This window comes from Hirundo rustica, chromosome 10 (assembly GCF_015227805.2).
Source record: "Hirundo rustica isolate bHirRus1 chromosome 10, bHirRus1.pri.v3, whole genome shotgun sequence".
In the NCBI taxonomy this organism is placed as follows: domain Eukaryota; kingdom Metazoa; phylum Chordata; class Aves; order Passeriformes; family Hirundinidae; genus Hirundo; species Hirundo rustica.
This window is the reverse complement of record NC_053459.1, coordinates 6,726,027-6,750,581: the sequence shown is the minus strand read 5'-3', so window position 1 is coordinate 6,750,581 and position 24,555 is coordinate 6,726,027. Positions and strand designations below refer to the sequence as shown.

Here is a 24,555-nt window from a genome sequence, read left to right as displayed (position 1 = left end):
TTGTGCCTGTCTGGTGGGCCCTTCTTCCAAACATGGCCCAGAGAATTTCACCCTGGCTCAACAGCTATTTTTGAGAGGGGAGAATGTATCTTACCTGTGTTTCTTTTCACTTCCTGAAGTCAAATGGCTGTTAACAAACCCAAAGGAGGTTCCATTAAACATGAATGACACCCCCACTGCTCCTTTATTACCTGGCAAAAGGGAAGCCAAAAATGACAAAAAATTAGTCCACCTTTAGGTTGAGTCTAGCAAAGATCATAAAACACATGTGAAGTGAAGTGGAGGATGAAGAAGGGAAATTAACTTAATCAGCACAGAAAAAATTAGTGCATACAGCACAGATTGTGGGAACAAATTTTTAAGGGTGTTAAAAAAATTAGTTGAAAGGAAAGAAGTGCAACTTCCTTGTGAAACCAAAGAAAGAGCAATCCAATAGCGACTCCAAAGTGTTTGCTGGGTATATAAATATATAAATGTATATATCTATATATGTGTGTGCTAAGTATACACACAAATAGATTTCCTCTCTTACAGAGTAAAATACAATCAGTGCTAGTGGGATACAACTTTAGGAGTGTCCCATAAGTGTTGCCCAAGGAGTGTTGTAGAAGAGCTGCTCCACGTGGGCTGAGCAGGTGGCAGCGGTGCGGGCAGGACCTGCCCTGCCTCACCCAGCGTGTTCGCGATGCCTGTCTTCACATTGGCTGTGCAGATGTGGCTGATGCGGTTCTCATGTTCTGGCTTGGCCAGGACAACGATCCTGATGTTCCAGAGGGTATGGATGGCTATCTGCAGGAATGGGAAGGGTAGAGGTTATATTTCTGTAAATACCTGCCAAGCTGCTCTGTGGCTGCAGCCTTCCTGACTCCTTTGATAGCGCTTCTACAAAAATTTTCTTCCTTTGCTCAGGATATGTTTTCAGTCATTTTAATCAATGCTGGAAGGAAGGACCTTGCTATTTTCTAGTCCTTTTTTCTAGTTAATCTTTGGATTATCTTGCTTGCACAAAATAGTTTCCCAATCATGGTGAGTTAGCTTTCCAGATATGCTTAGATTTGTTTCTTGACATCACTGAAACCCAGGAATGTCCAAAGCTGGTCTTAATAAGGTTTAGTTTCTCTTCTGATTCTGCCAGTGTACTGTTACATCCTACTTTGAAAGTGCCATAGCCTAGGGTGAGATCTAGGTTACAAATGACTCAGGAAGTTTAACAGTTTCATCCTTTTTGAAAGTCAAAATAACCAGCACTTGACTTGAGTGCTCAACATCTCCCCCTTGCTCCTAGGCTGGCAGGCTCCCTGCTAAGGCAGTGGTGGGGGGCACTGTCTGTAGCAACAGGTCCATCTAGCCAGCTCCAGGGGGGCATCTTGTGGAGCCCACAGGCATATTCAGTTCACTCTCCCTCACCCAAATGCAATGACAATAAAGGGAGGGAAAGGGAGGAGCTACAGGCAAAATCCCTCTTATTCCCATCTCTTTTATTTGTACAACACATACACTCTCATCTCCTGAGTTCCGTGCAATAGCTGCAATAACCCCTCACCACTTTGAAGCTGATACTGGTGATTTCCTGCAGAGATTGCCTTAGGGTCTCCAGCCATTCCTTCTCCCCCTGGGGGTCCTCCTGGGTACCAATCACATAGATGTCATGAGGTATGTAGTCAGCAGTGTCATCACGGGTCTTCCCCTGCCCCTTGGAGAGGAACCAGGAGGTGATCTTCTTTGGGGGTGGGGCTGCACCTTTTATGAACACATCAAACACCAAAGGGAGTCAGAGCATGTCCTCTCAAAACCAGCACGATGATAACACATGGGGACAGAAATTATGGGCTACACGTCTCGTATCACTTTCGTATCAGCCAGGGCACACTATTCTAAGATGATGATGTTACCCCCACCTGAGTCACTGAGAAAGGAGTGATTCTGCTTTGAGCACCTTCCTCTTGTTGATCAGCTGGCCAAGGCCAAGGCTAGTCAGGAGTAAAGGCAGGGAGCTGTACTCCTCCTGGCCTGCCACTGCCTTGACCTTATTCCTTAAGGATAGCCAAGTACCGACAGCTCAGCTCACAGCAGCTGAACGAGGCTTCTGTCCCAAAAGGGAGAAAGATAACCTATATTCCACTGTCCTCAACCACACCCTGTCCCCTTCTCTAAGTACCACAGACACTCAGCTCTCTTCCCAGGCTGGACATGAACTGTCCCTAGTTAAATGAGAGCAGCTGATGTGCAGTTTGTGGAATTGCTCCTGTCCTTTCTACAAGGTGGAGGATGATGTGCACTGCCACACCAGCTTTGTGCCAGCCACAATTCCCTGTCACCAGAGCAATCCTTCAGTACCCAACAGGGACAACTGCATGGTCCTTTGAGTGGAACCATGAGAAGTGTCAAACCACACGCAAGAATAAGCCTAGATATCAGCTCTTCCCCTGTGCCAGGGAGTGGACAGACCTGCCATGGAACACAGAGAGCCTGGAGCTCGTCGTGCCAGCTGAGCACACCTTTAGGCTGTGTCTGAAGGAGTGCCCATGGCAGAAGGGAGCCCATACCCATATTCCAGGTGCCAATGAAGATGGTGATCATATCAGGCTCTGGTTGCTCTGAGTGTTTATTCTTCATCTGCTGCAGAAGCTGGCAGAACCCTTCTCTCTTCTAGACAGGGAGGAGCAGAGAAAATTAATGAGATACTTAACTCCTCACACATGACCTCTTGAAAAACTGGCTGAACCAGGAAATTCCCAGCACACTTGAAGGGCAGATTAGCTCTGCACTATCCCGAAACCTTCCAAGAGGCTGCCTTTCCTGTGGTGCTTTTTAAAGCATTTAGCTTGTGCATTGCTTTAACAAGTGCTGAGCTGGTCAGAAAAAAATCTTTTCTTCCCTCTTTGTCTATATGAACCTTTTCACAGCGGCCATCTCAACTCCTTGCTTCTCCTCAGTGCTTGCTCTGTCCTCCTGCCTCAGTGACAGCACTTAGGTGTTCAGTATCTCCCTTTAGACAGTATACTTGCTCATTTTCCAGATGTTTCCAGAACAAAGGAGAAATTTCTTTTTTAACAAAGGCAACTACTGTCCTTCAACAGTTCTGCTTTCTACCAAGGAATGCCCCATGTTCTGCTCCCACCTGGCTACCTGCTCCAGGCTGGCAGGAAAGAAACACCATCTACATACCTTGGAATCAGAAAATACATATTCCTTCCGCTGTGTTTTTTCTTTTTCTGTTTCCAGAACAATCACCAGCTTGTTTGGAAGCTTCTGGGACTTGATGAGCTGCAAGACTGAACAGAAGGCTGGGTGTCACGAGCTGCAGTCACTGAAATAAGGGTCCCACCAAAATGAACAGAACCCTGCTCAAAGGCTTGGGATTTACATGGTCTTTTCTGTCTGTGCAGTTTGTCTAGCAGACCTGCATTTTAAAGTTACTTAATCCTGTTCCCAGTAGGAACAGATTTGGACTCCAAGTGAAGAGAACCCCCAAAACATTTCTGCTTGGAGCTTTTTTCCATCCTAGGCCTTGCAGTGAGAAATGAAACCTTAACTTTGTGCAGGCAACCCCCTGTATCCTGAGCCAGCCTACATGTGTTCCTTCCCCATCTGTGAAAGAGGATGTAAGACCTCATTTGGTGGTAAAGGTGATTCCTCCCATCTAAAATAGCAGCTAATTATTATGAACACCAGGTGGAGAAAGCCATGCATGAAAGCCCATCTTTTTGATTACTGCCAGCAACAGGTTGATTTTCTAGCAGGAGAGAGCCCAAGGGCATCATCTACTCTCTCACAAGTATCTTTGTCTGAACTTCAGTGAGCTGCCTGTTCAGAAAGACAACAGAAAAAGGGAAGTTGCTTGAATCAGGCAATCACAGACCAAACTGGCATTGCTCGTGATGAGAGATACCGATCTACGTACAAAAAAATCACAGGAAATTCACTGAAAAATGTTACTGAAACTGAGTGTCTGGCTTTTTACTATCATCACTGAAGTCAGCAGAATGTCGGGGGGTTTTTTTAAGTGACATTGATTTTTCAGAAGAAAAATGGTTCTATTGCAACCAGCTCTATGAGAAATCTTCTACCAAAACCTGCTCCTTTGCAGTCCTGATTCCAGTGTCTTCATTTAGACCTGGAGACTGGGTCTAAAACAATTTGTAAAAGCTGGTTATCCCAGTACTGAGATATCAGTGTCTTGCTGACTGGTGCTCATGCAGCAGTCAGGACCTAGCAGAATTCCCTGTCCTCTGGGCCAAACCTTGCCCCGAGTGAGGCTGAAGGGAAACCCTCCCCATCATCCAGGGATCCAGAGCCTACTCCAGCATTTGTGACATTAAGCTGACATCTTACTTTTCTTGTGGGTATAAAACTTGTCTTCTGGACCATCCTTGGATCTCTTGATAATCAGTTTTCCCATTTCCACATCCACTTTGAGTTGTATTTTTGAGAAAATTCCTAGGGAGTCAGTTTTCACCTAGAGGAATACAGAAAGGTTTTCCATGAGGGACCTTCTGCACATCAGTCACATGTATTGCAAATGCAGCACTTCCCTCAATTCCTTGACACATATCATTATGCCAGTTTCCCCAGCCATCTCTTAGACATTTTCATGGTGCCAAGCAGCATCCAGGAATAGCTGTTATCTCTGTGGCAGCACAGCAAACTTCCCAGGAGCTGAGATACTGACATAAATCTGCATTACTGTCCTTCCACATTATTATCAGCATCGTTAAAGAAGTAAATTTACCTCAAAAGTGACAGGGGGGATAAGGGAGCGCCGGTGTGTTGAATCAGGACCTTCAATCAACAGTGTTTTCACCTGCAAAATAATTATGTGTAATTTATTGCATTTGGTGATTTTGCACTACGCTGAGAGTAATGAAATCAGAACAAAGCAATCTTACTGTGGCAGAGCACTGCACTGATGATGAACAAGAAACAAACTAGAGGTGAAGGAGGACAAGAAAATGATATCAAATAGCTTGAAAACTCTACCTTTTCTTCAATAGAAGACAGCAAAGAAATCAGCTGGTTGAGTTTCAATACAATATTGACTGGACTTGCTTCACCAAGCACCTGGAACCGCAGCACAGGAACAAAAAGAGAGAGGAAGATGCGTGATTACCAAGCCCACAGAGCACAGCCTGGAGTGCAGCCCCAGGAACACCTCAAACAGACAAAGGAGCAGCACTTGAACCTTTGCCACTCTGATCTGTAACGGGCAGCACAAGAGCACAGAACATGCACAAGTGTGGGAGGCTGGAAGGACCAATCTGCAAACCCGTTCCTTAGGGTCGAGGCAGCTGGCCATGCATGGGAGTCAGCTTGCTGCTGGGGGCAAGTTTGCGTGACCAGGCCTGGGGCTCAGCATACAGAAGTCCTGGACTTTTGATTTTCTGGCAGGGAGAGGAAAGTCATGGGGACTTAAGTGGGCTTGGGAAAAGGAAGGATGTAGCAGTGAAACATCCTGGAGTGAGGTTTATGGAAAAAGAAGTGTGCAATGCCAGCCCACATTCTGAGGGAGGATGTGGGGGTGGGAGTCCTCAGGCAGCTGGTGGCACTTTTCTCTAGGACAGGAAGAAGGAGCAGAGGGAGAGGACTATGGGATAAGTGAAACTGTGGGATAGAACTCATTCTGTGCCCTCTGCACTGCAGCAGAAAGAGGCTAAAGAGAACAGAAGTGGTGTGTGCCCACCTGTACCCCACTGGCCATGGCTGCACACCAGAGCCATCCTTGCAGCCATTGACAGCCACCCACACACCTGTCCTGCTCTTCCCACCTCCCAGCCCCTTACCTGGGAGCGCTGGTGGGTACCGGGATGCAGCTGCTGCTCAAACACCTTCTGGATGGACTCCAGAGATGGGAGAGTCCTCGAGGCCTCACTGGGAACACAGACACGGCGCAGGTCTAAGGCTGTGGCCAGCTCCCTGGGTGTGTTCACACTCGGCCAAAGCCACAAGCACGAGATGACAGGCACACCTTCACACTGGGCACACGTCCACACTGGCACTGCGCTCACCATGTGCCCCCTGAGCTGTGGGATGTGTGATGGGAACAAATCCCAGCTGCTTGGTGACACGCTCAACAGCGCAGTGTGGGTCAGGCAGCTGACTTCGTCTTGCAAAGCTGGAACATGGCCACACTGGCTGCTCCTTGGGTTTTGCTTTGGAGGTTCTAACTTCCTAAATCTCCCCAGAAAGGTATCCCAGTCTGGGCTAAACCTGAAGATACAGTGTACAAGCAGCCTCAACCCAGCTATGCCAACTCATAGATCCAAGTGCACACAAATGCCTCAGAGCCCAGCACAGTCTGGTGCCTCTGAACGCTCAGCCGTGGGGGCAGCTCGGTTCTGTACAGGGCTGTGCAGCTGTTGAGGTTGCTGAGGACAGTGCTGGGAACAATGCTGGAAAGAGGAAACTAATTCACAGATATTTCATCTCACATGACAAAGAGGGCGCAGCAAGGAGGTGGAAGAGGCAGCCCTGCTCAGGCTTCCATCTCCTGAGCAGAACCATTTACAGGTAACAATGACATTCTTACAGTGCTTCCCAATGAGATTCTATAGGATGCTCATTTGTTGAAACACTGCTGTGTGAATTTGGCACAGAAGCTCCATGCTGATAATGACAAGACTTACCCTGGAAAGAACTGCCAGGGAGCACAGGTCAAAAGGAAGGTGAGCAGCACTAGGATGCTTGCACTGTATCTAGTCAACAGTGGATATTAATGACTTCCCCCACCTTCCTTAGTCTGAACAGACTGGATTTCATTCCATCTTTGTTAGGGAAAGTGCTCCAAAGCAAAAGCATGCCTGCCTGAAGATACTTGTCTAGGTGCTGCACCAAGGATGACTAATTGCCTAAATTAAACAAACCTTTGACATTTCAGTCTGAAAGACTTTCCATGGGACACACAGGAGTACAAGGCACATGCAGGAATCCGGTTCTGCTAATTTTAGTCCTCCAATGCCAATATTCAGCTCTGGATCACCTAGGGTCAGTGTCACTGCAAAAAATTCTGGCCCCAAACCCAAGAGTCCCACTGCAGCCATGGAGTTAGACCCCAGGAGGCTGCGGGCAGTTGCAGGAACATTAGTTGAAGTGTAGTTTGAGAAGAGTGGAAGGATATTTACTGTGATATTTACTGTGATGTGATTCTCTTGAAAACACAGCAGCAGCTGTTTGAAGCAACTCAGGAGTGATTTCCCATGTGAAAACAGCCCTCTGTTCGCAGTGCAACATGTGGGCTGTGAGTGAGGAGGAGGAAGAGCTCCTGTGGGCATTCGAGCCCACTAAAACCACTGGGTGGTTCTAATTACATTTGTAACTTCTTTTGTTTTCTTCTCTTGACAGTATAAAAACCTTTAGTGATCTTCATTGAAGTGTCAGAAGCCTGCGTGTCCACATGCAGTTGCACAAGTCCTAGTATCACAAGTGCTTGAAAAACTGACTTAAAAACTCTATGAGCAAATTATCTATTGAGGGAGAATAAACAAGAATATGCAGAATAGCAATTGATGACCAAATGATGGCTTCAGACAGTAGCAGATTGAAAAGACCACTGTTGGTGTTTTTCACTGGAAGCTGAACAAATCCCCTTGCTGGGTAGTCCCTGCTCTCTCTGAGTCAGCTTTCCAGCTGCTGAAGGATTCCCCTGGCCAAGGAAACCCTTGTATGGCAACTTCTTTAGCACAGAATGCCTCACAAAAGTACCCATCAGCCTTACAGGTTTTGGTTTTGTTTGTATATTTCCAGTATAAAATCTAGAGGGAGCAGCCTCTCTCCAGGGTGGCTGTTCCTGGTACCGCAGGCTCTAATAAGGAGATGTGCCATGGCTGTCCTGACCCCCTTGGCCATTGCTACCCCTAGAAGGTAGTAGCAGCAGTAGCAACAGAGTTAAACCCAGCTTTTCCAGTCTCTGATGAACACTGGGGGTCCAGGCCTTGCTAAATTAATCAGGGACAAAGAGCGAGGGAAGAGCTCACAAACTTTGCCCTCTATCTGCTGCGGCCCAGCTGTGCTTGAGCTTCTTGGCCAGTTGTGCATCCTGCCCCTCTCCATGGGCAGTACCTGAACTGCCAAAGGCACAGACCGTTCACAAACAGTCGGTCCAGTTCCTCTCCCAGCCCCACTGCTCACTATCAGCTCTTTCCTTCTCCTGACCACTGAGCAGCTCCAGTACCGTCCCCTCTGTCTTGCTGACCTCGGCAGTCACCACCCACCCCCAGCCCGGGGTCACAGCCCAGGGCCGAGGCAGCAAAGGGCACTGGGTGCTCCTTTCTCACAGAGACTGCAGCCTGTCTGAGCTGTGCCTGGAACTGCACCCACGGGGAAAGTGCTCAACAGCCCAGAGACAGCTGGGACTGGGGCTGGTTTTGTTGTTACTGCTGCTGTTGTTCTTAATTTGTCTTGTTTTATACATACATATATATATATTCTAGTAAAGAACTGTTATTTCTTTTCTCATATCTTTGCCTGAGAGCCCCTTAATTTCAAAGTTAAATAATTTAGAGGGAAGGGGATCATATTTTCCATTCTAAGGGAGGTTCCTGCCTTCCTTGGCAGACACATCTTGCAAACCAAGACATGTCCCTACACTCAGCAGGCTTCCATCAGCAGCAGAACTCATCCAGCTCTGCTCTAGGATGCCTCTTTTCAATGACCAGTCACCAGAAATCCTACAGAAAATCCAGAAATGTTAGATGTCCTGGCAGTTGAGGGAATTGTTGCACCTCCTTTCTTTCATCTCTCCATGTGCATTTATGAGGAACAGGGTTGTGAAACCCATATAAGCTGAAGTAGAATAAGAAGTTGGAAATAGGAGAAGCCAAGTATCATTACAACAGCAGCACCAGAGGTATTTTAGTAACACAAGACTCTCACTTGTGATTTCATTTGATTTGAGTTTTCATTGTTACAGTTTATTCTTAGCTGGCCACCTGGGTCTCCCCTCCTGTGCATGTAGAGAAGCAAAACGCTCAGGCAGGGTGCAGAAGGGCATCTCTTGGAACAATCTGTCCTCAGTCCTCATAGGGGCTTGTCTGTGGGCAGCTGGCTTCTTCTCATAGAAGAAGAGGATCAGGCCAGCCACACAACCAGCCTCAACTCTGCATACACCAGGGAGTGGCAAGCCATGGAGAGAAGTGTGGAAATATGTGCCCTCTGCCACAGAGTGCTCCAAGAGCAAGTGTGGGCTGGTCCCTTTGTTTACAATCAGCAAGGGGGAAATAACATCCTTCCACCAGAGAAGGAGGGAGCCCTGCAATGTTCTAGCACCCTGTCAGAATTTTTCTATTTGTGACATGCAAGGTCTACAAACAGGAGAAGTAAAATTTGTAGAGTCAAGAGTGTAGGCTTATTCCTTTTTTCATTTGAGCTGGCCTTCACCAATATCAGTGGAATCACTCCAAGTTCACAATGTGTTAGTGGGAAGGAAAATCAGTGTTTAAAATCTAGTTATACACTAATTTTTGCTTGTTTCCATAAACGGCTTGTGCTTGACAATCCTGTGGGTGTCATTTGTGCATTACCAGATTATGCAGTTAATCGGTTAGTGCATTTTTTGTTTTGTTTCTTTCTAAACAAAGCATAAAATATAATACTCCGCTGTCTGAAACCACCTACAAGCAAACTTGATTGTCAGAGCTGTCTCTTCTATATAGATTTCATATCTTTGGACCAGAATCACAGGTCATGAGATCTAAATATACTGCTTTTGAGGACAAGCCAGTTTCCTATGCCAGAAATGAAGGTTCTGCATGCATACACGTGAGACTTTTGTTAGACTACAGTGTTATGGCATTACACTCTGAAAACCAACTTCAGTTACCTGAAGAGTCCTTTGCAAAGAGCTGTAAGTAATTTCTTCAGTTGAGGAAGATTGCTTGAGCCAGTCTGCACGATCTCAAAGTCACTGATGATGCGAACTCGCAGGTAATCCTGGATGAGTTTAAGATGCTCGTCAGAAACACTGTGAAAGAAACAGACAGGTCAAAAGCCAGCTCTTCTCTCTACTCCCAGATACCAAACAGCCTTCTTACTTTTCTCAAAATCACACTGTTTAGGCACATGCTAATAAACCAAGTTCTCTCCGATGTTACTCGTCCTTCATATTAAAAAACTATACCTCAGTGGAGAAGTCATATGGGTGATTTTAATAATTCAGAAATGTATTTTTTCTAGACAACTGCTGGACTGTAAAAAGCAGTCAATGCACTGTTGAACTGATTCTGTTCTTTATTTGGTAGAACAAAAGAGGAGTAATTTTGTTGAATCAAACATGTCCTCAGGTGTCCCAAACATAGAGGCCCAGCAAGCACAGAACTGGGCTGAAGGCTGGTTCAGCAGCCCTGTTGCTTACCCTTCCTTACCTGCTTGTGTCCTGGTACTGCAGTCGCTGGAGCAGCGTCTCGGAAAGGGACAGTTTATTCACATCTGCCACCCGTGAGTTTTCAGGGAGAGAAGAGGCCTCCTTTGTCTCACCGCTTGGCACTGCCATGAGGATGTTACGTGGGGGCAGGACAGGAGGTGTGGGTACCAGGTCTAGCAAGAAGGAAAGGAAAGGCACAATCATTCCAGCTCAGGAATTGGACCTCTCATCCCTCACTCCCGGCAGGGCAGAGCCCACCCTGCAGGGGCAGTCTTTGCAGAAGCCATTTCTTCTGGCAGGTCTGTGGAGGGGTGTCAGAATTGGGAAGCTCAGGACTCAGCACTGGCCCAGCTGTGTTTCTAGGGATGGCAGTGGTATGAGAACAGCTGGATGAAGTGTCAGGCTTGGACCTCACTTGCAGGCAGCACATGCCTCTGTCTCTGCCTCTGCCTGCAGTGAACTCCACCCCAACCAGTTTTGACTCTCCCATCTGCACAGTAGATGTGAAGGTTAATTAGTTAAGTTGAACACAATGCTTAGAGAACATAGCTGTACCTCACCCATGTCATTCCCATTATCATGGGGATCTACTACTGAGGCAGAATGGATGGAGGGACATGATGGGAGGAGCACCAGAAGCTGCTAATGGAAAGAAGTGAACAGCTAAAGTAAGCAAACACAGTTGCAGAAAATAGACCCCATGACCCAGCGCATAGGGGCTGAATACCCTGCCTTGTCCTGTGGGCATTGAGTTGGAAGGAAAAAGGATTTTCCTGCTGTATCATCCTGCTGCTCAGCCTATCTCCCTCTCCTGGGAGAAGAATGGGTTCATCTCCTCTGATCCCAACCGTGGTTACCTTCCTTTTCATACCATTTGCTCCAACACTTTGTTACACATGTTGTACTGTGGCTGATTGAATTGTGAGGTTTTGTTTGGTTATTTCCTAATGGTGGAATTTGCATTACAAAAAGACTCCCAGGACAGAAGTACTGCTTCTGGGCCAGTGCTGTGATTCAGAGCCACCACAGCACTGAGCCATGGGTGGTTAATCTGTAGGGTGCTCATCTTCCACCTCTGCAGTTTCACATCTAAAATGACCAGACATCTGTAGGCCCTACATGGCTCCACCATGATGGCACAAACTGCCTTAACGAAACAAAATTCTAAACATGAGCAGCCCAGACCAAGTGCTAATCGTCCTAATCTCTATTCATCTGAAGGCTCTTAGTCTTGGCTAGAACTTCATTCCCTGCTGCTTGCCTCTCTCTGTATTATTTTTGCTGTAGTTCCCTCCCTGGCCCTGGGAGCTGGAGACTCAGTACAGCTGGCCAAAATCCAGGAACATCTTTCCTGAGCAGCTTTGCAAAATTTTGTTCTATTTCTTCCAGAAAATTGCATACCAAAATCTTCCAGCTCCTGTTAGATACACAGTGGGTTCCATCAATGGATTACACAGACACTGGGTTCCGCAGGCACATCAATCTGCCCTAGCTCACAGGGCCTGTCCGTCTGTCCCAGGGACTGTGTCCTTCAGACAAACTGGATTGCAGTGCTCATCATTTCCAGACAGACATCAGACAGGACAGGAAGGATGGCTCTGCAGACATGACTTTCCTCTGGGAGAACTATGACAGATCCAAGGGGTGATCCAGGAAAAATCCAAGGAATGATCTGAGGCCAGTGAGTGTCAGGAACCCACAGTGGCATTTGATATAAAATAGTTGGGATGATGCCAATCACACCTCTTCATACACCTGCCTCTGTACATGGAGTTAGACTGTCTGCCACTGCCGGAGCTGTGTCCTCTGCTCAGGACTGTCAGAAATGTCCTCTAGAGCAGAGCAGCTGAGGGGTTTCAGATGCCCCTCAGCAGCTGCAGATGCGTGGCACAGCAGAGAGATGTGCTCCAAGCCCTAAGGGAGCATCTCTGCTTTGAGAGAGGCTCCACAGATGCAGGACAAGGAGAGGGAGCAGAGGTTTGGGAGGTGGCTGGACATAAACAGTCCAGACAAGGACACCAGATCAACCACCCCTATACCAGATGCAGTATACTTCCACAGAGGATCTCAGTGTATTCCCTCCGGTGAACTAAACTAATGCTCCAGGTGCCATACCACAGGAGACATGAGGGTTCACTGCTGCAGGGCCTTCCCAGCTCAGGCCTCTCTATGCTCTGCTCTATTTTATGCCACAACAAGTTCTAATACCCTGCCTGCACTGCATATCTCCAGACAAGAGGTATGAGTCAAGGATCTGCATCACCAAGTCACATCATGGGTTTCTTACCAGTGTCTTCCTCCAGTTCATCAGCAGCCTCCTCCTCTTCCCGTGGCACTGGATATTTGAGGTGCCATACCAGACCCATGTTCTCTTTCTTGTAATACTCTATCAGTTCCTCCAGGTTCTGAAAATATTTCACAGGGACACCCTCTGATGCCTGAAACAAAACACAGAGGCAGTCATGGCATGGGATTTCCTACCACACAAACGTTGCCTCTCGCAGAAGGAAAAACAAAATTATAGAGAGAGGAAAAAGCCACTGCTGCTGCCCAGAAGAGAACCTGCCCAGCTCTTGCTGCCCATCTGACCACGGGCTCTGTGCAGAACAAACAGAAACAGATAAGCTCACACGTTCCAGCCAGAGTCAGCACAGATGCCAGCCTCAAAAACTTACTGAAGCCAAGTGGAAGAGCTCTCTCACTGGGTTCAGGGCGATTGGCTTCACAGCAAAGGAAGATTTTTAAACCAAATAATTCTCCCGGATTAATCTTAGTATTCTTTTTACTGAGCACAAAGCCTCATGACTGTGTTATATTTTGTGGTATCCAGGAAGAATTTTTCTGTGAAATTGCAAGGTAAACATGACTAAATCCAGCTGTTTGCTTCCCTTCCAGGATTCAAAGACTCAGAACTGGGTTCAAATGAAACAAGGTACCGCCCTACAGAGAAATGCTGGGATGGAGGTTTAGAGGGCAGCAAGGACTGCAGACGCGCGTGGCATGACACTGTCTGCCAAATTCTGTGACCAAACCTGTCTCGAGCACACCCTGGCCACTAATCTCAGCAAATGGTTACCCACAGAGGCCAGACACTGGGATAAGGTTTTGGAGGCGTTCAGAGCCAAGGCTTCAGTGTAATTATAGCCACGCATTGGCACAAACAGTGACTCTACCAGCAGGAACAGCTGCTATCCCAGCAGCTCTGCCTCACTGCTTCAACCACAGACCCTACCAAAGACAGACACAGTCTCTATGGCTCAGCACAGACCTTCTGACCAAGGGAAAGGACCCTGCATCACGTCCCAAACTGTGCTGAAGTGCCATCCAATCCCAAGGCTACAGAAACACACAGCCAAAGCTGTGATCCCTCTCCTTGGGGCACCCTCCTCCTGGCTGGGTGCTCCTTCTGGACAAAAATGTTTTCCCACAGAAACCAACCCAGGAAGGCCCTGTCTATATCTGCCATAAAAGATCAAGAAGTGGGGGCAGAATGGTGGAAAGCAGTTGTTTTCCATCCCCACAAGGCTGTTGTTCTTGACTTAAAAGAGATCCTGGGAACAGTTCACAACTGGGCAATCTGAAGAAAAGACCTGCTCACCCCAATGGCAAGCTTGACTGGCACTGTTTTGCATGCATAAAACTAGGAAATTTTTCATAGGAAACGTGGTTAATTAGTAAGTAATTAAAGCTGTCTCCAATTTGACATAACTTGTTACACAGACATTCTGCCTCTGACTAACAGGCAGGGTATTTAAATTTATATTGGGATTGCAATGATTGCCTGTAAAAAGTAACACACACAAAGTTTCAATACGTGTTTGAACAAACATTCTTGCCATTCATCTTTGCTAAGTTTCTTATTCTCTGTGAACTTTTTTGTTTGAAAGGCAAATGTAGAAAATCCAAGAAATTAAACAGGCAAGATGCGAGCAAAAACCACAGAGGAACACAGGAAAATGTCTTCAGTGAGTCCTAGCAGCAACAAGATTTCTTTTTAACTTTTCCTAAAGAATAAAATCTCAGGCCAGAAATTAGGACAGTGCTTTCAATAGTGAACTCCATTTGAAGTCGTCAGCACCCTCAGGCCTGCCATTAAAAATACCTTTCATTTTTAGCTACACCTGCATGTCTTTAAAGGCTCAGCAAGGCACATTTTCCCAGCAAACATGGGTGATGTTTCTAGAGCTCCGTCTGTACAACTTCCTTTTCTGTCTTCCATATAACTGCTCCTGCATTTAGCAAGATTTATTATTCTCATACACTGGAAAACATCATATTCAGCATGAAGGCAATGCTTGAGCAAACACTGGATTATATTTTTGTGAGGCCAGAGGTGTTGAAACAAATCATTGGTTAAAACTTCTCATGATTCTACCCAGTGCAGGCCAAATCCTGCTCTGCTAGAGCAGTACAGACTCTGCACATTCAGCACAACTTCTCTTTTATACCAATTAATGAAAACAGTGTCTGGGTCCTCCCAGACTCTTCTGCTTCTTGGTGCCAAGTGTGAAGGTTGGGAATCAGGGAAAACCCTAAAGGAAAAAACAGCTCTAATGCATTTCATGAAAGGATCCTGAAGTCACAGTGCTGCACTGCAACAGACCTGGAATAGTTCAGCCAGCCTTCCACGCTTCTCTGTTCATCTTCTATGCAGTATCTTCTTCTGCTCTGAAATCCCCATTTTTGTGATTATTCTTTGAGTAGCACCCCCCAGCAGCCCAGAGGGCACTGTTAGCAGCTCTGGTGATGGGACAGCAGCACACTCAGCCTCTGTGCACTGCCCTTGGCAGTGTTACCCACATGAGGCTCATGAGGCACAAGGCTTGGGGTGGCTTGCTTTGCCCTATGCCACCCAAAGGGCACTTGGGAAAAGGCATCAGCCCCATAAGGGCACACAGAGACCCTAAAAAGCACCAAGGACAAGCAGGGTCAGGGTTTGCCATGTGCATCCCTGTAGGAAGAAAGCTCTGCTGTCAGTGCTCTCCCACCTCTTGAATTACTGCAGCCTACTCCTCTCCTCCTCTTCCCAAACTCCTCCTTCACTTTCTTTTGCTACTTCACCACCTGCCTGCTTCCCCAGAACTCCCCTGACTGTGTCTGAAGACCCCTATCCTGTCCCTGCACAGCATCCCTGCCACCCTCAGTGCCCAAACAGTGTCTTAGCCTTGTTCTGTCCCTCAGCTCTTGCTCTCCCAGGGTGCCTGCAGGAAGACAGGGTGTCATGAAAAGATCTTTTAAGGCCAGAGTCTTGACAGAAGTGGTAGGAAAAGGCTGAATTAGCTCTTTTTGCTGCCAAGGATAGGTCAGTTCTCTGAAACTGTCCCGGTCTCTGTGGTAAGCAGAAGGAGAATTTTGCAACAGGCCTTCTTCCTCTAACTCACTGCACAGTCTGAAGCTGTGTTCCAGCTCAAATTCCCCGGTGCGGCCATCAGCCCTAGCTCTCGTGCAGCCTGGCTGGGTGCACACATGAGCAGAGAGGCTCTGCTGTTATCTACCCCTTCTACTCTGTTAACTTGGCTCACTGCACCCAGCCACCTTTCTTGATGAAGCCTCCCTTCTCCTCCCTCAAGGATAACTGGAATTTGTGGCCATGTCAAGGAGCTGGGCTTGGCATGCATCTGAATCCAGATGCTCATTCTCAAAGAGAAGCAGCCTCCATCCCAGCAGTGCCAGCTCCTCTGACAGCCCACCGTCCCCAAGCCCAGTCAGGAGAAAAAGGACCAACTCCCCATGGCACACAGTAAAATAAAGGACAGCATTTCATATTTTAAGACAGAATTCAGCAAAGAACTGAACATTTGGCCTGAGCAGCTGCACAGAGATAGTGAGAGCTGAAATAATAAAATGAGGAACTGGCAGGGTCGGGAGCTCCGACCAGCCGTGGCCAAGCCCAGAGGGAAGGATGGGCCACCTCAAACCTGCTCAGCCCACACTCATGGCGGGGGAACTTGAGGGTCCTTCCCCACATCACAAAAGCAGTGGCACCACCTTGCTACACATCAGCTCAGCTATCATGAAAGTCTGAAAGCAAAATCACTGGATTATTCTCTCATTTTCTTTTGTATTACAATTGTTATTATTTGCAAGGACCTCAACAGAGGAAGTGTGTGGGAAGGGCTGCACCCCTCCAACACAGAGCCATGCCCAGCAGCCCTCTCTGTCTTTTACCTGCACTGTGAAATGAGCTCCTCCCAGTTCAAACACCCCCCAAACATCTCCCCACAGAAAAGCAGGACACCCTGCTTTGCACTGCCTCCCTCTGCACAGAATGATAGCAAACACTGTACATTGTTTGAAATGGGAAACAGAAAAAGCAAGATTTTGTTGCATTGCTTCTCCCCTTGGGGAGGGGATGAGATCAAAGCCTGCATGACAGACAACCGTCACCTTGTTTGGGACACAAGTGCAAGGTACTCAGACCCTGCCTGTGCTGCGTGAGCCCCTCCAAATCCAACCCTCATCATTTTGCTCCCAGCCACAGAGCAATAGGACCATGGCCGAGGCTGTGGTGTGTTTCCAGCCAGCACTGGCTGGGACTGCAGGGATGATGCCTGAGCAGCATCAGTTGAACACAGAAAGTCTGGGTCAGTAATGTTGCTGTGAGTGCACAGGTTGCCGTATGAACCCCCTGAGGGTTGGTCTCTGCCAGCAAGCAAGGAAAGCAGCCCAAATCTGGGACATCTGCTAGGACATCTGCTTTCCTCCCACTTGCACTTGTGGCAAAGGTTTATAGGTGGGGAAGGAAAAGTGGTGGTGGATAATGAAGTACTGGTATTGAGTCAGGCTGTAGAAGGTTGCAGAGCACATTACCAAAAACTGGATTGATGGTAAACTATTAATAAACATCCTCTAGACAACGGCATTGGATGACATGAGCAAGGCAAAATGCAGCTCATGTCAGCTGCAAACTCTACACCAGCTTGTTCTGGATTTTGAGACAGGAAGCAGAGGCAGAACAGGGCACAGTGAACAAGCCAGAGCAGGATGGGGCAGCGCACAGCAAGCTGGAGCCACCCCAACAGAGACAACAATGAAATCCACTTCCCGCCCCCCTGCCTGCATTTAGTCAGTAACTGTTTCCTCAGGATTATCACAGGATAGATCTTGTTTTAATTGCACAGTGAATTGTTTCAAGTCATTATAAACGTGGATGGCAAGTGTCATCTCCATGGCAACACACCACATCCCCAGAAATGCACTCACAGGGCTCATGGGATACCATAGAGGTGTGGGGGGCAGGCTCTCCTTCCATGGGGATTCTTCCATCATCCCCGCTGCTACCTTGGCTTTGTGCTGATGGCAGCCACAACATATGGGAAGGAAACACCTAGTGAACATATGCAATTTAGGGAACAGCCCACGAAACAGCAGAGTTGTACGCAGGAATCTGAAGAGTGAATCAGAGACTGAGCAGCAATTTTACAGCGGGAAGCTACATCCAAAGCAGAAGTCTCTCCAAGATCTATTAATGAGAGCATCGTATAAGATGCAAGATGAAGTTCTTCTGCTGTACTTAGTTCCATAAGTCTTTAGCTGGACTGTTGTGGTCAGCTTGGGGCACCAATTCTTATGGAATATATAAAGTACCATTGAAAGTCCCAAGGAAAATTTCCAAGGAAGACTAAAGACTTGGAAAATGGGTTTCACACAGAAAGCTCAGAAGAAAGAGACTTGTATGATCTGGCAAAGGGACAGCCTGAAGATGTCACGGCAGCAGTCTTACAAGTTTTAAATACTCTTCTAAAGAAGATGGCAACCAGAGGTGCTGCAAGGCCCCAGGGGACAGCAGTGCCAAGCACTCAGACACTCCTAACAGCCAGCTGACAAGTGTCTGATCCTGCCTCAACCCAAAACCAGGGCAACAGTGAGCTCAGACGCCTGCAAGGCCTCCTGCCACTGAACTCTGTGACTATGGGAAGCTCTCTGCAAACCTCCCAGCTTCCTTTATCCAGATCTAGAACCCTTGAAGAGCATGGGTAAAGCTGAACATGAAAGCTTTAGCATAAAGCTTTTCACCACCAGTCCTGCCATTTCAGCTGCATCCCAAACCACAGCTTTCAGACCTTCCACTTCTGACTCCAGCCCTTTTTGTTGTGAACCTTCTTTCCCACAGGATGTCTTGGTGTCTCATGTCCCCCAGAGCCTGCCCCCAGTTCTGCATGTTCTTCCAGTTTTCAATTTCCTCCAGTCCTCTGTGTGCTCACAGTACAATGGCTGAGCACAACTAGCCACAACTTGCTCTTGTTTTCTTGCTGAACTGGCTTCTAGGTTTTTCATTTCATGAGGACAGGTACAAATAACACCTTTAATCACTAGACTTTGGTTAAATCTTGTGACCCCCTTTCCAAATTCATCCACCTGAACTTTTTAAGAGGTTTTTGTATGGCTGTGCTAATCCGGTCTTCATCTCTGGTGTATTCAAGTAAAGCTATCTGACCAAGAAAACTCCTCACCAAAGACACTCCAAACATGGGTTCAGTGAGGACATGACTTTAAGAGAAGTTGCAAGTGAAGTATAAAGACATGAAGCAAAAAGATGTAAAGCCAATGTTAAACTAGGAGAGGAACTGGTTAACTTGGGGTTCATTACAACAATTGTATAAATAGATGGCACAGGAAGTCTGGGGCCCTCAGAAGGAAGAGGAAGTGTTTTCCTTTCCTGAGCCAAGGCACAAGGAGGAACTAGGAAACTGATCATCTGGTTATATTGCTGGAGGCCAATCTTTTCTAATTAGAGTACCTTAAAACAGGTATTTAAACACATACATAGGCATTTCAGTAACGGGCAATAAGTTTTCAAACAAAATTCTTGCAAATACCCACCAGCTTAAATGGAAGCAGAAAATCAGGTCAATTCTACTGTGGTGAAAAAGGCTGGCAGGAACTCTTCTCTTCTTTTAGATTTGAAAAAAAAATGTTTTGAGGTTTGGAAAAAAAGTTGTCTTCAAGACTGTCTGTTAGCTAGGAAGTCTAGGTGGCATTTTTAAATTGAGGTTTGGCTCTCATGTAGACAAGTTTTTTGTATTTCACTAAAGAAGTGAACCTAAGAACTAAGAAATTCCTGGTAAATTATTTTAAAGCATTTTTTAGCAATCTGGCTGTGTTTCAGTTTCATTTTGTTAGCAAGCCTGCCTTATTTTTAGATCAAATCTTGTGCTAAGAAGTTTCAGGAGCATTTCACAAAAGTGGGATCATAGACAGGAATCACAGCTGGGAGAAACAGCTACTTTCCAAAATACAAGCCACCCAGAAATGTACTCTAATTTGAATGTAACACCTGGGGCTTGGAAGAAATGGAGCACCTAGGAGCACAGAGGCTGAGGTGTGTGTGGCTGAGGAAAAGAAGGCTCCTGTGACCTGAAGGGTCAATAAAGAAATGAACTTTAATAAGAGGTGGGAACTTGTGGGCTGGCAAGGGAGTTCTACTGCTGGATAAAGCTCAGCAAGAGGGTCTCTGCCAGGGATGAGAGAAGAGGTAAGAGGAGGAATCTAGGGAACATGGGTAGAGGATGCTGGTGCGTGGCCAGAGCAGCATTTCTTCACTTGGAAAAAGATCATACAAATTTTGGGGAGAATAGCACAGTGCAAGTGCAGTTATAAGTCATACACCTTGAACAACACTGGAAGGAATGGAAGGTGAACGGTCCCCGTCTCCTCCAAGGTGAGAGATGATGGAGGCTTTTTGTCTCATTCCACATTTGGTTTGGTCCTGATATTCAAGTCTGTTAATACATATCATTTCTGCTACAATGACCTTTTAAGACTTTGGGTGAAAAACATGGAATTCATAGAGGTTTGGGAAAGAGAGATTCAGAATTTCTGAAAGAGATGATTCATGGAAGGAAACAAGGAATTACAATTTAATAACAACTAAGTACATATTACTTATAACTTGTGATCCTGGGTGAAAATCAGACATCCAAAAAAAAAACCAAAACTGAGTTAAAAAAGGAAAACAAAGAAAATTACTGTATAGTCAATCCTATAAAATTCCTCTGTTCCTCCAGTGCAACTGAAGGATGTCAGTACATACGACCACAAGCTCCATTTTTTTAAGCATGATACTGACTTAAGAGACTCTGTATATTAATTACTCACACTGCATCACAATTCCATTTTGATTAAACATCATAAAAAAGAGGAATGATGAAGGTTTCCAATTTTGGGAAAAGCCATCTCACTTTTTCCTACGTGAGGTGTCACGGAAAGGACTTGAGAAGCACAATGCATTCTTCCTTTCAAATGCTTAGCATGTTTTTTGTGTGTGGAATGTGAGCCCAGTTGCAGTTAATCCTAAAAAAGATCCTGACTCTCATATCTGCAACTGTTGATCTCTTCTGGCCATGCAAGAGTTTTCCTCTCTGTGATCCCACCCAGGCTTCGTTCTGGCAGCCCAAAGACTAGTCCTGTTCACAGGCAGGCAGTGAACACGGCAGAACTGGGACATTGGCAGAATAGGTGAGTCTGATGGAGGAAAGGAATATTGAAAGGAGTTCTCGGTAGAGTATAACTGGCTGCCAGACTTTTATCTCAAGTTCCTTGCTAAAATTCTACATCCTAAAGAAAAACATATTAGAAGATTTGGAAGGTAAAGGAGTGGAAGTCTTTTGAACTGACATTCTCCACACATGATAAAGACATAGATCATAAAAACAATGTACTCAGATCCTACTTAAAGACCCCATTCCACTCTGCTCCACCACTCCAGTACTTTTTATGGTTCACATAAAAAGTATGTCAATTGCCAAATATCCAACTAATATAGTTAGACAGAAGCCAGGAAGAACACCAAACAATTCTAGAAAGCACCAAGATCATGTACTTGGGATAGTTCTTCACATTCTTCACACTAAATAAGCCATTCAAACCCTGGCCTTCAAAAAAGACTTTGCCAATACAGCACACAGTGATTCAGCTTGTAGCACCAAGAGAAACCTGCTGAACAAACAACCCTTTCAGCATTTCTCTGTGTTATGATAAATAAGATTTGCATCAAAAAAAAGCAAACAGCAGTACAATTCCATGATGGAACATGAAGGACTGGTATTAAATTTAGCTACAGGGTGCAAGTCAGATGAGTTGATGATGAATGAGCAAGGATTGCAGATCCATGAGGATCTGATGTATTTTTTTAGCACTTCTCTAGTGTGTAGGTGGAATTTAAGTAAAAGTTTTGGAGCGTGCTACTTCTAAGAACTTTTATGATTTTATCACAAGCCTTGTGCTTTTTGGTTTCCCCTGAAGAGCTTCAACACTTGAAGTCAAATGAAAATTTCCACTTTAATTTCTTCATAAAGTATCTAGCTCTAGTGCTTACCAAGATGAGCTTGAAAACGTGGGTCCCCAAGAGCTATCAAAGCACCCAAGGCAGCAAATGTACCACACTCACTGTTTCTGAAGGCACTTAGTGGAGGTCATTGTTGTGATTCTGTCAGTGCTCTCAGCTGACGTTAGATGGGCTGGAAGAACTATTGCAGGTGACTTGTTTCTCGTGGAAGTTCCCAAATTCCCTTCAGCTTTTCCCTCTGTAGAAGGCAATAAATAGGTACCCAGGCAACCTTGTGTGGTGTTCAATGTCCTAGGAGAAAGAACTTTGCCGTGAAACAGGTGAAGACATGCCCACAATGGCTCTGTCTGCACAGCTGGGCAGGATCCCTCAGCCCACATCAGTCTTACACTGAGTTCCTGGGGAACTTTTTCAACCTGTGCAGCAGACAGTGGAGGATCCATAATCAGCTCTCTGCTTTCCCTATTGCCCGCTTGGCTGGATGAATCCCAGTTTCAACTGTCACCAAGCACTAAATATGCATGAATTACATGAACTATCCAGTGGGAAAGGAAAATTGTAAGATTAAGAGGTAATACTTCTTGAAGATATGCTGCTGAAGCAAAGCAATACAGGCAGGAGGTGCATGGGAAGTAGCTGCATGCACCACATTGAACTGCATCATTTTCTAGGCATTGAATAATTCAAACCCCTAAGCAGTGCACAGTAAGGGTAGGCACCTTAGTTACAATTTCCTGTCTTCAGTCTGCAGAATTTCTCAGGCTTTAGCTACAGCAACTGATTACTCTGTTTGTGACACTAAGGATGACCACTTGTCCTTTCTTTCAAGGGGCTGTCCCTTATTTCATTCAGTTACTGCAAACCCTTACTCAATCAGTTGGAAGCCCTGAGCCATAGCTGCTGACTGAACAGATAGAGAAAGCAGCCTGAAGGAGCACCATCATTTAGCAAAACAAACCACACAGCTAAAACCAGAAAGAAATCACCCTTCAAACACTTTCCTTTTATGTTTTCCTCTGAACCGCACTTCTGGAATAAAAACAGTGGATGTTACACATTCTTTGTTACACTTTGGCCCCTGAAATTGGACTCACCGTTTTTTTTTGGTTTGCATGCACAGTGACAGAAGGCTACCCAGTGCCTCTGTGAGCAACCAGTGCCTGTGGCTCCTGCTGTGTCTGATCACAAGGAACACCTGACACTAGGGCTGTTAAACAGCACGGGTCACTATAGCCCCGTCAAGTTTTGGAGAATAAGGCTTAATGCAGAGTTGTTTGGAAATTTTAACTCAGGTTAATCAGTCTGCTAATAGAGAGCACCCCAGCCACAGGGAGCCTCACCATCATTTGCCCTTGATGTTTGCTGAACCCAGCGGTGCTGCATGTCAGCTTTTAAAATACTGCAGAGGGACAGCTTCAGAACCCTGGGATGGAACAGACCTCAACCAGTTTAGACTTTCAGAGAGCCAAGACTGAAAACTCTGACGGAAGTACAAAATGAAGACATAAGTCAGACAGCTGGGCACAGGTCTAGGAACAACCAAAAGCTGCATTGTGACTTCATTCTTTCAGAGGGACTGAAAAAAACAGAGCCTGAGCTATATTTGCTAAAGTCTGTTTCATTTCCCTAAACTATTTTGCCATTTGAACTCAAGCCTTGCATGAATTTATGCAGCAGTCTGAAAACTCAAGGATGCTAAATTCTGTTTAAAAGCTGCAATAACTTCAACCACCAAAAGGTAATTTTGAAGAGTATTGGTGAACCAGACCCTGTTTACCTAAAAGAAGTGCAACCAGGACAATACTTTCAGTTGATATTCAAAGGTGATTGTATCTTTATATTTCAATTTACATCAGCAATACATTGCAGCCCATGTCGGTTGTATTGGTCCCATTCCCCACGGGTGCAGTGCAGACTGAGTGAATGAGATCTAACTGGAGCCTGTGTGTCACTTGTGATGTGCTGGATGAGTTCCATGTCTGCATGGAGAAGGATGCAGCCTGCATTGATCTCATCAGCAAATCAAGGTAGATCTCTGAAGAAGAAAGGGTATCACCTTGTCATTATGGAGTGTGGAAACAATTTTGTAGTGACAGTGGTACTTGCCATAAGACTCACAATAAATAAATCTAATATCAGTGTTTTCTAAGATTCATTCCTATCTTAAATTATCAGCACAAAAAGCCTCATACAGCACCAATATAATAATTTCTCTTTCTTTGAGAAAACAACTCAAGACTTGCCTGTAAACAGTTTCTTCTCTGGCCCATCATCCCCCAAAGCACAGAAGCAATAGAACACAGCGCTTCATTACCACAATCTGAGAGGGAAATAATCTATTGTCTTCCTAAATACCTGAAACTGAGTTATGAAGCTTCATCGGAAAACTATGGAAGCATAAAATATTGTGTTGATTTGGCACAGCCTGGTTTTTGATACCGAGGAAGGCCACAGAAGTGCCTTCTGTGAGAAACTACTAGAACCCTCCACCGCCTCTGACAGAGATAAACCCTGATGGCTGTGAAGATGGACATTGCTGCTGGGCCAGTTAGAGAGGTTGGCAACGCCTCTGTGATGTTTAAGAAGAAAATCAAAACAGTGCAAACACAGCTTTTTCCAGGGGTGGCGAGGCGCTGCCACCGGGGCCATCCCGACGCAGCCCGTGGTGAGGGGCCATAGCCTCCATCTCAGTGAGGCCCACGGCGAGCCCTGCCTGCCTGGCCGCCCCTGGGCAGCCATGCCGTGGGGGCAGCGGAGGCTTCTCCTTCTCCTTCCCAGCGCCCCGCGTGAAGAGAGGCGTTAAACAGCGCCAGCGCCGTGGCACCGCCACTGCCCGCACGGAGGCGGCGGGGCCGCTGGCCAGAGGCAAAAACACAGAACTCAGACAAGATTGACCTCTCCATGCTGTGAGATC

The 24,555-nt window shown here is 46.2% G+C and overlaps 1 protein-coding gene across 1 annotated transcript in view; it reads right to left on the bottom strand.

Moving 5' to 3' along the window:
- INPP5D (inositol polyphosphate-5-phosphatase D) overlaps nucleotides 1-24,555 on the bottom strand; it is a 52,400-nt gene that overhangs the window by 12,841 nt on the left and 15,004 nt on the right. Inside the window, exons 3-14 of the mRNA XM_040074611.2 lie at nucleotides 12,642-12,792; nucleotides 10,356-10,527; nucleotides 9,815-9,955; nucleotides 5,781-5,868; nucleotides 4,981-5,061; nucleotides 4,733-4,804; nucleotides 4,336-4,459; nucleotides 3,169-3,275; nucleotides 2,547-2,649; nucleotides 1,544-1,740; nucleotides 672-789; nucleotides 95-191 (exon numbers count right to left, since the gene is read on the bottom strand). Coding sequence (XP_039930545.1) covers nucleotides 95-191; nucleotides 672-789; nucleotides 1,544-1,740; nucleotides 2,547-2,649; nucleotides 3,169-3,275; nucleotides 4,336-4,459; nucleotides 4,733-4,804; nucleotides 4,981-5,061; nucleotides 5,781-5,868; nucleotides 9,815-9,955; nucleotides 10,356-10,527; nucleotides 12,642-12,792 — 1,451 coding nt within the window. The remainder of the gene's footprint in view (nucleotides 1-94; nucleotides 192-671; nucleotides 790-1,543; nucleotides 1,741-2,546; nucleotides 2,650-3,168; nucleotides 3,276-4,335; nucleotides 4,460-4,732; nucleotides 4,805-4,980; nucleotides 5,062-5,780; nucleotides 5,869-9,814; nucleotides 9,956-10,355; nucleotides 10,528-12,641; nucleotides 12,793-24,555) is intronic.